This window comes from Salmo salar, chromosome ssa18 (genome assembly GCF_905237065.1).
Source record: "Salmo salar chromosome ssa18, Ssal_v3.1, whole genome shotgun sequence".
Classification (NCBI taxonomy): Eukaryota; Metazoa; Chordata; class Actinopteri; order Salmoniformes; family Salmonidae; genus Salmo; species Salmo salar.
The window spans coordinates 21,541,169-21,557,200 of NC_059459.1; the positions used below are offsets into that span (position 1 = coordinate 21,541,169).

At 45.3% G+C, this 16,032-nt stretch overlaps 1 protein-coding gene across 1 annotated transcript in view; it reads right to left on the bottom strand.

Moving 5' to 3' along the window:
* Positions 1-16,032, bottom strand: part of LOC100380861 (ubiquitin thioesterase Zranb1) — a 28,561-nt gene that overhangs the window by 11,328 nt on the left and 1,201 nt on the right. The window contains exons 2-3 of the mRNA XM_014154718.2: positions 13,744-14,755; positions 2,444-2,631 (exon numbers count right to left, since the gene is read on the bottom strand). Of these exons, the coding sequence (XP_014010193.1) occupies positions 2,444-2,631; positions 13,744-14,668 (1,113 nt within the window). The 5' untranslated portion in view covers positions 14,669-14,755. The remainder of the gene's footprint in view (positions 1-2,443; positions 2,632-13,743; positions 14,756-16,032) is intronic.

Here is a 16,032-nt window from a genome sequence, read left to right on the forward strand (position 1 = left end):
GCAAATACAACCTAGGGAGCATGAAACCAAGATTTTATTTTTTCACCTTTATTTATTTAACCAGGTAGGCCAGTTGAGAACAAGTTCTCATTTACAACTGCGACCTGGCCAAGATAAAGCAAAGCAGTGCGACAGAATCAACACAGTTACAAACAAACGTACAGTCAATAACACAATAGAAAAATGTACAGTGTGTGCAAATGTAGAAGAGTAGGGAGGTAGGCAATAAATAGGCCATAGAGGCAAAAATAATTACAATTTAGCATTAATACTGGAGTGATAGATGTGAAGATGATGACATGCAAGTAGAGATACTGGGGTGCAAAAGAGCAACATAATAATATGGGGATGAGGTGTGCTATTTACAGATTGACTGTGTACAGGTACAGTGATCGGCATAGACTTATAGATGACCTGGAGCCAGTGGGTTTGGCGACGAATATGTAGTGAGGGCCAGCCAACTAGAGCATACAGGTCGCAGTGGTGGGTAGTATATGGGGCTTTGGTGATAAAACGAATGGCACTGTGATAGACTACATCGAATTTGCTGAGTAGAGTGTTGGGGGATATTTTGTAAATTACATCGGTAGGATAGTGAGTTTTACGAGGGTATGTTTGGCAGCATGAGTGAAGGAGGTTTTGTTGAGAAATAGGAAGCCAATTCTAGATTTAATTTTTGATTGGAGACACTTAATGTGAGTCTGGAAGAAGAGTTTACAGTCTAGCCAGACACCTAAGTATTTGTAGTTTGTAGAACCGTCCAGAGTAATGGTGCTAGTCGGGCGGGAGGGTGCGGGCAGCAATCGGTTGAAGAGCATGCACTTAGTTTTACTAGCGTTTAAAAGCAGTTGGAGGCAATGGAAGGAGTGTTGTATGGCATTGAAGATCGTTTGGAGGTTAGTTAACACAGTGTCCAAAGAAGGGCCAGATGTATACAGAATGGTGTAGTCTATGTAGAGGTGGATCAGGGAATCACCTGCAGCAAGAGCGACATCGTTGATATATAGAGAAAAGAGTCGGCCCGAGAATTGAACCCTGTTGCACCCCCATAGAGACTGCCAGAGGTGTGGGCAACAGGCCCTCCAGTTTGACACACTGAACTCTGAGAAGTAGTTGGTGAACCAGGCGAGGCAGTCATTTGAGAAGCCAAGGCTATTGAGTCTGCCGGTAAGAATGCGGTGATTGACAGAGTCGAAAGCCTTGGCCAGGTCGATGAAGACGGCTGCACGGTACTGTCTTTTATCGATGGCGGTTATGATATCGTTTAGGACCTTGAGCGTGGCTGAGGTGCACCCATGACCAGCTCGGAAACTAGATTGCATAGTGGAGAAGGTACGGTGGGATTCGAAATGGTCGGTGATCTGTTAACTTGGCTTTCAGAGATTTTAGAAAGGCAGGGCAGATTGGATATAGGTCTATAACAGTTTGGTTCTAAGGTGTCTCCACCTTTAAAGAGGGGGATTACCGCGGCAGCTTTCCAATCTTTGGGGATCTCAGACGATACGAAAGGGAGGTTGAATAGGCTAGTAATAGGGGTTACAACAATTTCGGCGGATACTTTTAGAAAAGAGAGGGTCCAGATTGTCTAGACCAGCTGATTTGTAGGGATCCAGATTTTGCGGTTCTTTCAGAACATCAGCTGTCTGGTTTTGGGTGAAGGAGAAGCGGGGAGGGGGTTGGACAAGTTGCTGCAGGGGGTGCTGAGATGTTGGCCGGGATAGGAGTAGCCAGGTGGAAAGCATGGCCAGCTGTTGAAAAATAATCGATTATAGTAGATTTATCGGTGGTCACAGTGTTTCCTAGCCTCAGTGCAGGGGGCAGCTGGGAGGAGGTGCTCTTATTCTCAATGGACTTTACAGTGTCCCAATTAGTGCTACAGGAAGCAAATTTCTGTTTGAAAAAGCTAGCCTTAGCTTTCCTAACTGACTGAGTATATTGGTTCCTGACTTCCCTGAAAAGTTGCATATCGCGGGGGCTATTCGATGCTAATGCAGAACGCCACAGGAACACAGATGAAACGTTCAGAGCGTTGCAGAGAGGAATGTAATGAGTAGAACTGACTCAATTGCCTGATTTGAATCCCTGTTCAACACAATCCATTTCTATCTGAACGTTCTGAAACAGTGCACCCTTCTGAGCAGGCCCCAGGTAGACCCTGCCCCTTCCCCCTTAGGGGACACATTCCTGCCGGTCCTTCCAAGGCTCACCCCCTTACTAACCCTGGGATAAGAGAGTCTACCGTCAATACAACACATCCCACCCACTATGTCCTTAGAGCGCATCTGTGGTATCGTCAAAACATTGATGAATATAAACTAACAACCTGGAGATGGAGTGATTACATACATTTAATCGAGCCGAACTGGTACATTAGAAAAAGACAACAGTCCTTGACCAGTACCATTATGATAATACATTTGCAGAGCCTGTGTATTGTCCTGACCTCAGTGAGGAGCACGGCCAGCATGTCCTGCCTCTGGAAGCGGATGGCCAGGTGGACCAGGGTGAAGCCATCGTCGAAGGCCGATGACCGGTTTAGGAGACGCACCTCGTCGGACGTCAGCTGCCTGGCGATGTCCCCCCCTGATGACTTATAGGCCTCTACTGCAGCCAGGTCCCCCTCTACCACACCTGCGAAAAGAGGTGTGTGTGTGGGGGGGAAATCAGTGAGCAAGTAAAACAGACATGTTAGGTTACATAGTATACACGCAAACTCTAAAATGCTGTTTAAATTAAAGAGTCATTCATGCAGTTTGTTGGTCAAGGTGGAAATTCTTATTTAGTTTACCATACAAATAATTTGTAGGTTATTCCTTGCCAAAACACATTTTGTTACAGCCGTATTCTAAAATTCATTAAAAATCTACACAAAATACCCCATAATCACAAAGCGAAAACAGGTTTGGCTATTTTTGCAAATGTATAAAAAAAAAATCTAAACAGAAATACCTTATTTACATAAGTATTCAGACCCTTTGCTATGAGACTCGAAATTGAGCTCAGGTCCATCCTGTTTCCATTGATCATCCTTGAGATGTTTCTACAACTTGGAGTCCACCTGTAGTAAATTCAATTGATTGGACATGATTTGGAAAGGCACTCAGAACTTTCTGCAGCATTAAAAAAGGTCTAAGAACACAGTGGCCTCCATCATTCTTAAAATGGAAGAAGTTTGGAACCACCAAGACGTTCCTAAAGCTGGCCACCCTGCCAAACTGAGCCATCGGGTGAGACGTCACTGACAGAGCTCCAGAGTTCCTCTGTGGAGATGGGAGAATATTCCAGAAGGACAACCATCTCTGCAGCCCTCCACCAAACAGGCCTTTATAGTAGAGCTACCAGACTGAAGCCACTCCTCAGTAAAAGGCACATGTGAGCCCGCTTGGAATTTGCCAAAAGGCACCTAAAGGACTCTCAGACTATGAGAAACAAGATTCTCTGATCTGATGAAACTAAGATTGGCAATCAGGCCAAAGAGTTCAACTGTCACGTCTGGAAGAAACCTGGCACCATCCCTAAGGTGAAGATGGTGGTGGCAACATCATGCTGTGGGGATGTTTTTCAGCAGCAGGGACTGGGAGACTAGTCAGGATCGAGGGAAAGATGAAGGAGCAAAGTACAGAGATCCTTAATGAAAACCTACTCCAGAGCACTCAGGACCTCAGACTGGGGTGAAGGTTCACCTTCCAACAGGACAACGACCCTAAGCACACAGCCAAGAAAACACAGGAGTGGCTTCGGGACGAGTCTCTGAATGTCCTTGATCGGCCCAGCCAGAACCCAGACTTGAACATTTCTGGAGAAACCTGAAAATAGCTGTGCAGCGACACTCCCCATCCAACCTGACAGAGCTTGAGGATCTACAGAGAAATGTGTTTTTTTTTGTTTGTTTTTTTAATGGGAGAAACTCTCCAAATACAGGTGTGCCAAGCTTGTAGCTAGCTATGAAAGGGTCTGAATACTTATGTAAATGTCATATTTCAGTTAATACATTTGCAAACATTTCTAAAAACCTGTTTTTGCTTTGTCATTATGGGATATTGTGTGTAGAGTAATGAAGAAAAAAACAATTTAATCCATTTTTAGAATAAGGCTGTAACGTAACAAAATGTTTATACTTTCTGAATGCACTGTAGTTTTACTACCACTACAGTACTGAAACAAAACAACCACTTGAAATGTAAAAATAAATACATTTAGAAGAAAGAAAAAAAAAACACTATAATGAGTTGGGGAAGATCAAAGTAGAGAACATTTCCAGTTCTACTACCAGCCTCCCATCATTTCTGTTCTGATTTCTGGAATACCCATTTAGCAGTCTCTGGCACATTACACAACATCACACCCTGGCTAACCATTGTTCTACACTCAAAAAAGGTCCACACAATGCTTTGCAGCATGATCTGTGTGTGTGTGCGAGCGATCGTGCGTGCATGAGTTTTTCAACTGCAGTAAAAAGTAGAAATATTGAGAAAGGAACAAAGAGGAAAAAGTGAGTAGGAAGAGAGGGAGTGGGAGGACAAACTGTGCCGATTGGAGCTTGTCAGAAAGGAAGAGATAGACAGGATCACAACCACTTCTCACAGTAGTCCATTAGTTTGGGTGTGCCTGCCTGCATAGTCAAGAGTAGCACTCACACACAAAACATCAAAGGAAATGGATACAAAAGAGTTGCTCTATACTAGGAAGGGTGGAGAACATTGACAATTATTGAAGATAGAAAATGAATGAACGCGCTGATTTTACCCACAGAACATGGGGGAAAGGGCCTATTTAATTCATTTACATGAATAATGTTGTAAATTAGTAGCAGCGATCAAGTTAGACCCAGGTGCAGATCAGTAGGCCTCCACTACACAGAGAAAACTCCTACAGTATTTTCATGACCATCACATTAAAAGGGGAAATCAGCAGATGCTACATCCATTTTTGGACTTTGATATATTCTTCAAGAATTAATGGGAACATAACTTATAAATGTCTCATGAGCTTAGTTCAACGGTTGTACCCCATCAGAACCAAAAATATAAGCGTGTTTTACTCCAAATGTTCGCTACAGTTAGGTATCGCGCTATTATTTTTGTAGGATATCGATATCTGACTAAAAGTAAATAGATTAATATTTTTACTGTAGTAGATATTGCTAGTCGGCTCTACCTACGTCAAAACACTGGTATTATCCATCATATAGCCTGTTTCCCATATTCTTTATTTAAAAAAAGTGAGACAACATGTTTTCAGGACTTTTCTTTCTTGAAACAGGGATCCCATAGCTTTTTACCGAAACCGGGGCGAGTCGAATTGCTTTGTTATGGTTTCTACAGCTGATTGCCGTTTTAAAACAAAACAAAAAAATCTTCACCTGTACAAATCCACTTTTCTAACTCATGAAGATAGTTCACCCAGACCGTTTAAACAAAAACAGTAAAAGTTTTGATCACGCTCCACTGCTTTGATTGGTGCAGATAGAAATCACCAGGGTCTTTCCTAGATGGAAAAGGCATCCGTGAAAGAAGATTCCACAAGATTCTTATGCAGTTGTTAGATCAAGTATTGGTGTTTTGTTTCGTTTCGTGTTAGATGCGCTCAGGGTGCTGTAACATATCATTTGCGGCATGCATCATGAGTAAAGTCATTGTAGCCTTCCCCTAGCTGTGAGAACCATGCTATTCATATTTCCGGATTTTCATCTTATTCTTTCTATTTCTATGGCGGATTTGCAGCCGCAATTTATGGAAGATGCCAAAACGTTGGAGATAAAGTCAAAAGATACTTGTTTCCCCTATCCATCTGTGGCAAAGTTGGCCCTACATGCTTATGACAAATCCAGGTCCAGCCATAGCCTAGCTGGCTAATCCTTTGAATAAGGTGTAGCAACAACAGATTTGCTAGATAAGGTTAGCATTGCTAGCTAGGTACACTGACAGCCATCAGTGCCCTACTTGTTATTTCTCCAGTCCACATGGACATCACCCACAACGTTCCCACCCTCAATTCGTGAATATGTATTAGCAGCCTGAGTCATTCTTCTGAGGTGGAACATTTAAGGACAGTTTCTGCTATAGGACAGGAATCACGTTGAAATGGGGGCGGCATTGCCCTCTGGTCGGGGCCTTGACGTGTTATATATGCAAGTAATGTTTACAATTTCAACTGTCACATAGCATATAGGCTTAGCACTTTGTTTTCTCCAGTCCTCTCCTCATTTTCTCTCCTATGTGTGCATTTCTCCATTTCACAGAGCCAGGAGACACTTATGAGGAAACCAATTTTGATAGAATTTGCGTAAATAGTAAAGTCAGTGTGATTGATCCCAGGGCAGCAGAAAGCCAGGGCCCTCAATGGCCTGTCAAGGAAGAAGTGCGGACAGAGACCCAGATGAACAGTAAGCATCAGCAACAGGCCTGTAGTGTTACTGTAGCTCCCAATTGTTGACAGATTTCCAACTGGCAGCGTCGGCACTGCATCACAGGTTGTCTGCCACAACAGTAGCTTGTGACAACCAGTGACACATAACAGGCTAGCACTTCAGAATAGAGGTGGCCACACGCCAGCTACAGCACACGTTGCCTGTTTACGACTTCTTTCCACAGTAGCTTCATGGCTAAATTCCTGATAGTATGCATGATGTAGCCTAGGGTAGGTAGAGTCCGATGCAGGGCTAGCAGTACGCAACCTTTTATTTATTTTTTCATTTTATTTCACCTTTATTTAACCAGGTAGGCAAGTTGAGAACAAGTTCTCATTTACAATTGCGACCTGGCCAAGATAAAGCAAAGCAGTTCGACAACTTACAAAAACACAGAGTTACACATGGAGTAAAACAACATACAATCAATGATGCAGTAGAAAAAATAAGATTATATACAATGTGAGCAAATGAGGTGAGATAAGGGAGAGAAAGGCAAAAAAGGCCATGGTGGCAAAGTAAATAAAGTATAGCAAGTAAAACACTGGAATGGTAGATTTGTAGTTTGAAGAAAGTTCAAAGTTAAAATATAAATAATATGGTGCAAAGGAGCAAAATAAATAAAATAAATAAATACAGTAGGGGAAGAGGTAGTAGTTTGGGCTAAATTATAGATGGGCTATGTACAGGTGCAGTGATATGGGAGCTGCTCTGATAGCTGGTTCTTAAAGCTAGTGAGGGAGATAAGTGTTTCCAGTTTCAGAGATTTTTGTAGTTCGTTCCAGTCATTGGCAGCAGAGAACTGGAAGGAGAGACGACCAAAGGAGGAGTTGGCTTTAGGGGTGACCAGAGAGATATACCTGCTGGAGCGCGTGCTACAGGTGGGTGCTGCTACGGTGACCAGTGAGCGGAGATAAGGGGGGACTTTACCTAGCAGGGTCTTGTAGATGACCTGGAGCCAATGTGTTTGGCGACGATTATGAAGCGAAGGCCAGCCAACGAGAGCGTACAGGTCGCAGTGGTGGGTAGTATATGGGGCTTTGGTGACAAAACGGATGGCACTGTGATAGAGTGCATCCAGCTTGTTGAGTAGGGTATTGGAGGCTATTTTGTAAATGACATCGCCGAAGTCGAGGATTGGTAGGATGGTCAGTTTTACGAGGGTATGTTTGGCAGCATGAGTGAAGGATGCTTTGTTGCGAAATAGGAAGCCAATTCTAGATTTAACTTTGGATTGGAGATGATTGATGTGAGTCTGGAAGGAGAGTTTAGTCTAACCAGACACCTAGGTATTTACAGTTGTCCACAAATTCTAAGTCAGAACCGTCCAGAGAAGTGATGCTGGACAGGCGGGCAGGTGCAGGTAGCAATCGGTTGAAGAGCATGCATTTAGTTTTACTTGTGTTTAGGAGCAGTTGGAGGCCACGGAAGGAGAGTTGTATGGCATTGAAGCTCGTCTGGAGGGTTGTTAACACAGTGTCCAAAGAAGGGCCAGAAGTATACAGAATGGTGTCGTCTGCGTAGAGGTGGATCAGAGATTCACCAGCAGCAAGAGCGACATCATTGATGTATACAGAGAAAAGAGTTGGCCCAAGAATTGAACCCTGTGGTACCCCCATAGAGACTGTCAGCGGTCCGGACAGTAGGCCCTCCGATTTGACACACTGAACTCTGTCAGAGAAGTAGTTGGTGAACCAGGCGACGCAATCATTTGAGAAACCAAGGCTACTGAGTCTGCCGATGAGGATGTGGTGATTAACAGAGTCAAAAGCTTTGGCCAGGTCAATGAATACGGCAGCACAGTATTGTTTCTTATCGATGGCGGTTACGATATCGTTTAGGACCTTGAGCGTGGCTGAGGTGCACCCATGACCAGCTCTGAAACCAGATTGCATAGCGGAGAGGGTGCGGTGGGATTCGAAATGGTCGGTAATCTGTTTGTTGACTTGGCTTTCGAAGACCTTAGAAAGGCAGGGTAGGATGGATATAGGTCTGGTGCAATTTGGGTCAAGAGTGTCACCTCCTTTGAAGAGGGGGATGACAGCAGCTGCTTTCCAATCTATGGGAATCTCAGACGACACGAAAGAGAGGTTGAACAGGCTAGTAATAGGGGTTGCAATAATTTCGGCAGATAATTTTAGAAAGGGTCCAGATTGTCAAGCCCAGCTGATTTGTAGGGGTCCAGATTTTGCAGCTCTTTCAGAACATCAGCTGAATGGATTTGGGAGAAGGAGAAATGGGGGAGGCTTGGGCGAGTAGCTGTGGGGGGTGCAGTGCTGTTGAATGCAGTAGGGGTAGTTAGGTGGAAAGCATGGCCAGCCGTAGAAAAATGCTTATTGAAATTCTCAATTATAGTGGATTTATCGGTGGTGACAGAGTTTCCTATCCTCAGTGCAGTGGGCAGTTGGGAGGAGGTGTTCTTATTCTCCATGGACTTTACAATGTCCCAGAACTTTTTCGAGTTTGAGTTGCAGGAAGCAAATTTCTGTTTGAAAAAGCTAGCCTTGGGGGTTTCTAACTGCCTGTGTGTATTGGTTTCTAACTTCCCTGAAAAGTTGCATATCGCGGGGGCAGTTCGATGCTAATGCAGAACGCCACAGGATATTTTTGTGTTGGTTAAGGGCAGTCAGGTCTGGGGAGAACCAAGGGCTATATCTGTTCCTGGTTCTAAATTTCTTGAAAGGGGCATGCTTATTTAAGATGGTGAGGAAGGCATTTAAAAAAATAACCAGGCATCCTTTACTGACGGGATGAGGTCAATATCCTTCCAGGATACCAGGGCCAGGTCGATTAGAAAGGCTTGCTCGTTGAAATGTTTCAGGGAGCGTTTGACAGTGATGAGTGGATGTCGTTTGACCGCTGACCCATTACGGGTGCAGGCAATGAGGCAGTGATCGCTGAGATCTTGGTCGAAAACAGCAGAGGTGTATTTAGAGGGCACGTTGGTTAGGATGATATCTACGAGGGTGCCAGTGTTTGCGGCTTTGGGGTTGTACCTGGTGGGTTCATTAATAATTTGTGTGAGATGGAGGGCATCGAGCTTGGATTGTAGGATGGCTGGGGTGTTAAGCATGTCCCAGTTTAGGTCACCTAGTAGCACGAGCTCTGAAGATAGATGGGGGGGCAATCAGTTCACATATGGCGTCCAGAGCACAGCTAGGGGCCGAGGGGGGTCTATAGCAGGCGGCAACGGTGAGAGACTTGTTTTTGGAGAGGTGGATTTTTAAAAGTAGAAGTTCAAATTGTTTGGGTACAGACCTGGATAGCAGGACAGAACTCTGCAGGCTATCTCTGCAGTAGATTGCAACACCGCCCCCTTTGGTCGTTCTATCTTGTCTGAAAACGTTGCAGTTAGGGATGAAGATTTCAGAGTTATTGGTGGACTTCCTAAGCCAAGATTCAGACACAGCTAGGACATCCGGGTTGGCAGAGTGTGCTAAAGCAGTGAATAAAACAAACTTAGGGAGGAGGCTTCTAATGTTAACATGCATGAAACCAAGGTTATTACGTTTACAGAAGTCATCAAAAGAGAGCGCCTGGGGAGTAGGAGTGGAGCCAGGCACTGCAGGGCCTGGATTCACCTCTACATCCCCAGAGGAGCAGAGAAGAATAAGTATGAGGGTACGGCTAAAAGCTATAAGAATTGGTAATCTGTGACGTCCAGAATAGAGAGAAAAAGGAGCAGGTTTCTGGGGGCGATAAAATAGCTTCAAGGTATAATGTACAGACAAAGTTATGGTGGGATGTGAGTACAGAGGAGGTAAACCTAGGCATTTAGTGATTATGAGAGAGATATTGTCTCTAGAAACATCATTGAAACCAGAAGATGTCATAGCATGTGTGGGTGGAGGAACTGAGAGGTTGGATAAGGTGTAATGAGCAGGGCTAGAGGCTCTACAGTGAAATAAGCCAATAAACACTAACCAGAACAGCAATGGACATTGCATATTGACATTAAGGAGAGGCATGCTTAGCTGAGTGATCAAAGGGTCCAGTGAGATTCAGACAGCTAGCCGGGCCATAGGTAGCAAGCTGGTGGAAGATGGAGGGAGGTCTGTTTTTAGCCACCTCGTGCGTTTCCGTCTGTGGGTTAGTGGGGTTCCGTGTGGAAGGGGGGACCTGTCCAAGTTGGCAAAATAGTTAGTTATAGTGGCCCAAGAAAATTGTCTGATAGACCCATTCAGATCGCAGCCGATAAGACAGCTAACGATTAGCCGGCCACAGATGGGCGTTCAGGTTACGTCGCGATGGAGGGGCCAGTTGGATAACTCCCTCGGGCAGATAACGTCGGTGGTCCAGTCGTGAAGACCCGATGTGGCTCCGCATCTGCAGTAAAAAGGGTCAGGATAGGTGATTGTAGCCCAGGAGACACTTCAGCTGGCTAGCTCAGGAAAAGCCCACGAGTGGCTGACGGAACTCTTCAGCTGGCTAGCTCCGTAATAATGTGTGTTAATTCCGTGACCGACGTTGCCAATAGTCACTGAGGTAGCAGCTAGTTAGCTGCAAGATCCAGGTGTAAATGTCCAGAGCCTGCGGTAGAAATCGGGGAAAGGAGAGAGAATAGGTCCGGTATGCTCTGGTCTGAGTCGCGCTGTACAAAAAACTGGCGATAGCTTTTCGAGCTAATGGATAGCTGAGGACAGCTAACCGTGGCTAGCTGAACTCCAACGTTAGCCAGTGAAAATGGCTAACCTCTGGCTAGCTTCTGTTGTGGAATTCAGATGAGGTAAATAATACTTTCTTTTTTAAATTGATGAGGCGGGTTGCAGGAGAGTGCTTTGAGGTTGAGTTTTTAGAAGAAAAAATGTAAAAAGATAAGTGAAGAAAAATATGTAAATAAATAAATAAATAAATATAAATACACACATATATATATATATATATATATACACACACACACACACGGGACACGACAAGAGGAGGGTAGAGGATGTCTGAACTGCTACGCCATCTTGGATGATAAAGCACAGATAAACCTAAGAAAAGAGATTTGATCTACAGCTGATTGCATACAGTAACTATGGCACAACTGGACCGAGATGTAAGTCAATAGGAAAGCTAATATCTGCAGGGTTTCAGAAGACGTAAGGAGAAGTCTCCAAGTGCATCTTCACCTGCTTAGTGTTTACTTGGAATAGGCCAATCAAAGTAAGATGTCAACATAGAAAAGGCCTTTCATATGGCCTAGATAGATTCTCTTCCAAACAGGTTATGCGTTGATACTTTTGACACCTTGAGCACGTACAAGTCTTCACATAATGTAATGTTTTGAAAAGGTTGGGATTATCCAAAAGTCTTCCCGTGAAAACGATTCCTGTTCAGCCATATAATAATCTCCAATTATATCACATTTCAGGTTGTGTTGCAGCCAAGTCATGTAGCCTAGTTTGTGTGCTAGCTAAGCCCAGGGGTATTCAACTCCAGTACTTGAGGGCTGAAGTGTCTCGATGGGTTTTTTCTTCTTTGTTCAATTGATCTACCCACTCACACAAGACTACTATTGTAGCCTCTGTGCATTCACTCCTTTTATCGATTCATTTAGGTGTCAAACAGACGCCCATCCATATGTAAAACGGGGGACACACACACAGGTTGTCAGGGAAACCCGCCCGAAGCATAAGGACCACTTGCAGCCAGCATGGTTTGTTCAGGCAAAAATATTAAAAACTCAGCTAATAAACCTGCTGTGGCATAAGCCAGTGGGCCGTAAAGCAGACAAGCATTCCCTCAGTCAAGCAGACTGCCCTTAATACAAATGGGCATCTTGTCTTTGTGAGCACATGTCCTAGCTTCTGGAGAGTACAGGCAACATGACTACAACTGCTCCTGCATATGCAATTGTTATATAGGGTACTTCCCACAATGCATTGTTAATGCCACCATGTTACAGATTTAGCTTTGTTTTATATAAACATTCAAAGGCCTAGCCTGCCTAATTATATGACAGATTTTACTGAGGAAAGTGGCACTTGCAGTTTCCAATAAGGATCACTGTGAAAAATACTACCTGGAAACTAATGTAGGCTCATTTGTGATTCATTACATCCAGCTTGTTTAAACAACTAAACATGAATACAAATAACATGTAACGCTACACCAGTAGAGTGGACGTAACAGGGCTCCGGCTGCGAACCGAAAGCTGAAGGTCATCTTCGATGTGAACGCCTGTTTATTTTTGACTTGTGCACCAGTCAGATATTTTAAGTGCAGGGCCTGCGGGCTACTAGGCTGTCTAGAGCCGCTGTGGCCACTGTTTACCAGCCCCTGGGACTGAAGGGCAGGGTGTGTGTGTCTGTTGACAGTGAGGGTTCCCCTGCAGTACACACAGGACATGCTTAGCTTCCCCTTCACAGTAATAAGTTGGGTACCCTCAGACACTGGGGAGAATACTTTGCTATGGGGAGTAATTTGTATCAGCGGACAAACTGACTGGGAGGGGCAACTCCACTATAAAACAGTAGAGAGGAAGCAAGCTATCCCATGGAATCATGTCTGAAATGTAGTCCGGACAGCAGCAGTGTAATCCACTCAGTCACCATTATGAGGCTTTCCTTCATTAACGTCAAGGGGCAGTGTGGCTGTCTGGACTAGCCCTTGATTCAAAGCTTCAAGGGACACCCTCTGAAAGGGAGAGCCGAGTATCCTCGTCACTCACACAGACTACCTAGACTGTGCCTGACAAAGGCTGGGGGATAGATATAGTGGTCTCGCACATGCTGTTCAGTCTAGCAAACAGGAATATCTGTCAGGGGGGAGGATGGGAAGTGAACCTTTAGCCTCTGGCCGAGTGCTTACCTGACTACACTGCATTAACCAATGGTTGTGTGCCATGTCAGATTGTAGTCGGGAACCAGATTCCTATATCATATTATGCAGTTAGCTGATATGGTAAATACCTATCCAGGCTTTGCAAGATCTGGTATGCGTTTGCACTGTAGTCAGACAGGAATTCAACCTCTAGCTCCAGTCAACACAGCACAGCAGCTCCCAACTGTTCATCCATCCATCCACCCACTCAGCTTGCACAGGCTGCTGCCTCTCCTCTCACAGCGTGAGCAGTGAAGCAGTTACATCGCTGCATAAAATGCACAATATAACACTTACTGCTTTTCAAGACTTGCAGCCTTAATTGTTTCTCAGTGGCAACAGAGATAATATTTTTCTCCCACCCAAGATAGAGAACTCCCATTTAAACAACAGAAGTACCTAAATACAGGGGAGGTATTTCAACAATAATGAGCATCTCATGCGCCACAGCTGGGAATACAGAGAAATAAACAGGGTTGGAGAGAACCTTGATTTCTTTGCATCCCCTCACACACACACCGACTCACCTGCACAGGCATTGAGAAACAACCAGTCAGTTCTCCTCATCCTGTTCTTTATCTGTTTGAGCCTTTTAAAGTCTACCTGCTGCTCCTCTATGCTCCCCACTCCAGCTCCCGAAGCCAGTTCGATCCTCTGAAAGTCCATTTTAACCTCCGCCTCCCGCTCGGAGGTGGGTGGGGACCTCCTCTGGCCGCCACTGCACCCCAATACTCCACCGCCGCCCCCTCCCACACTCACACCCCCCCTCCTGTTGTCCCTGTCCTGCTCATTGAGTATGGAGGGTGGTAGGCTCTCTGGCTTAGAGGCCAGTTCGATAGGTTCTGTCAGGCTATTGGGCCTAGGGTGGTCACACACTACACATTTGCACGCATTGGGCCAGTTTGCATAAGTGCAGGCGGCGCAGGTCCAGTGCTGGGCGCGGGTGTTGAGGCGGTTGCGGTCGTTATACTCCTCGCAGGGGTCAGTAGGGGTGGAGGGGGGTGCGGGCCGGCATCCTGAGCCTGAGGTCTGGGGTGACTCGGTTGGGCTGCGTGGCTGCTGTGCCAGTCCATGGTGGTGCTGCTCCTGCTGATGTCGCTGGCACAGACACTGGGTGCAGCGGATGGCACGGGGCCAATTTAGGTAGGTGCAAATGTGGCATGACCACTTGCTGGAGGGGGTCTCGGGGGCGTCTGCAATGCGGACACGGGGACGGGCGCTGGAGTCCGGGCAGATTAGGAGGCTAGAGCCTCCCTTGGGCGGGCTGTTACTCAGGCTTGGGGGTTCCCACTGGCGGCTGGTGTCCAGGCCAGGGCTGCTCCGGAAGGGCTCCTCAGTGATGATGGCGCCCCCGCTGGGCCTCTGGGCGCGGCACATGGTGCACTTGATGGCCGAGGGCCAGTTCTCAAACGTGCAGTACTCACAGGCCCACTTGGTACCCAGCTCGGTCATTGTCGCTCCACCGCTGGGAGAGGCTGCCGCTGGGAGGGGCTCAGCACCACAGCTCCACTCAAGGAGATCACACAGGCAAGCAGGATGCTAGGGCAACAGAAACACAGGAAATGTTGAGGAGGAGCCATAGTGGTCTTTGATGATCACAGACAGACTGCACTGTCATCATGCAGAGACACACAGAATTAAGATCACAGATAAAACGAACACATTTAGACTTTAATTGATGTCATGTTTTAAAGGAAATGTTTTCATAAGTAAAAACATGAACATCATTAGTTAGTCTAGCTAAGCCTAGTCTATTATTACAGATAGCCTATTACATAAAGTAACAGACCTGATATTAGAGACCTCAAAACGTTTAGACACAAAAACAAAGAAAGCTACATTAACACTTGTTTTTCACAACTTCTGGATCATTGTTGAACACTGTCAAACAGGATGAGCAGGACATGATAAACAGCCTTGGCATTTATATCAATCCTGCTCAAACAGCTACAAGGATGTGAGCTCTTGACCTGGTACTAATTCTCAGTGAGGTTAATCAAAGCCTGAGGCTCAGTGCAGCTGAACTCACAGAGCAAGGTGCCAAGAGCAGCAGGCCGCAACCCAATCTTGACTTGCCTCCATGACTTAAAACGGACACCTAAACATATCCAGTGATACAGCGCAAACGTGCCAGACAACAGTGCTGTGTTACCTGGCAGATGAAACCGAACACCAGGCAACACTAAAACTTGTACCAATAATGACCCTTAATGCAGTTGAGAAGTTTCCCCCCAACGCTCGGACCTAGGCCCGTAAGGTTTTTATTTGGTTAAACTAAAAAGGTTTTAAATAGGGGCAAGATCGGTTGTTCCTAGATCAGCGCAAAACAGTCTACTCTGCACTCTCTCAGTGAAGTATTAAAAAAAAAATATATATTCCTCGACATAAACCAACACCATGCAAAGTGCATATAGAGGAATGTTTGCAATTACTCAAGCAATTTAGACATATGTTAGCTATTATCATCACAACAGAATACTACTCCCTGACTTGTTGCAGCACACATTTCAAGAGGCTGCAGATCTAGGTTTAGAACTACATTTTAAAGTTGAAACCACCAGTCTTATAGCCTGGATTGGTACCCGATTGATTTCAAACAACTCAGTGCATGCATTGAGTCTACTTAGCCATTTAAACTGATCAATGTAACAAGACAACTAGATAACGGTATCTAGTTTTGCTACCGCATATTGCGTTGGGCGTGCCTACGTCAATGTGCCATACTAGCAATGTTAGCTAGTTAGTGTCACTAGAAGGGAGAGTGTGGTCAATACGATATCGGTCACCTAGCTAGTTATCTAACTAGCAAGCTGCCA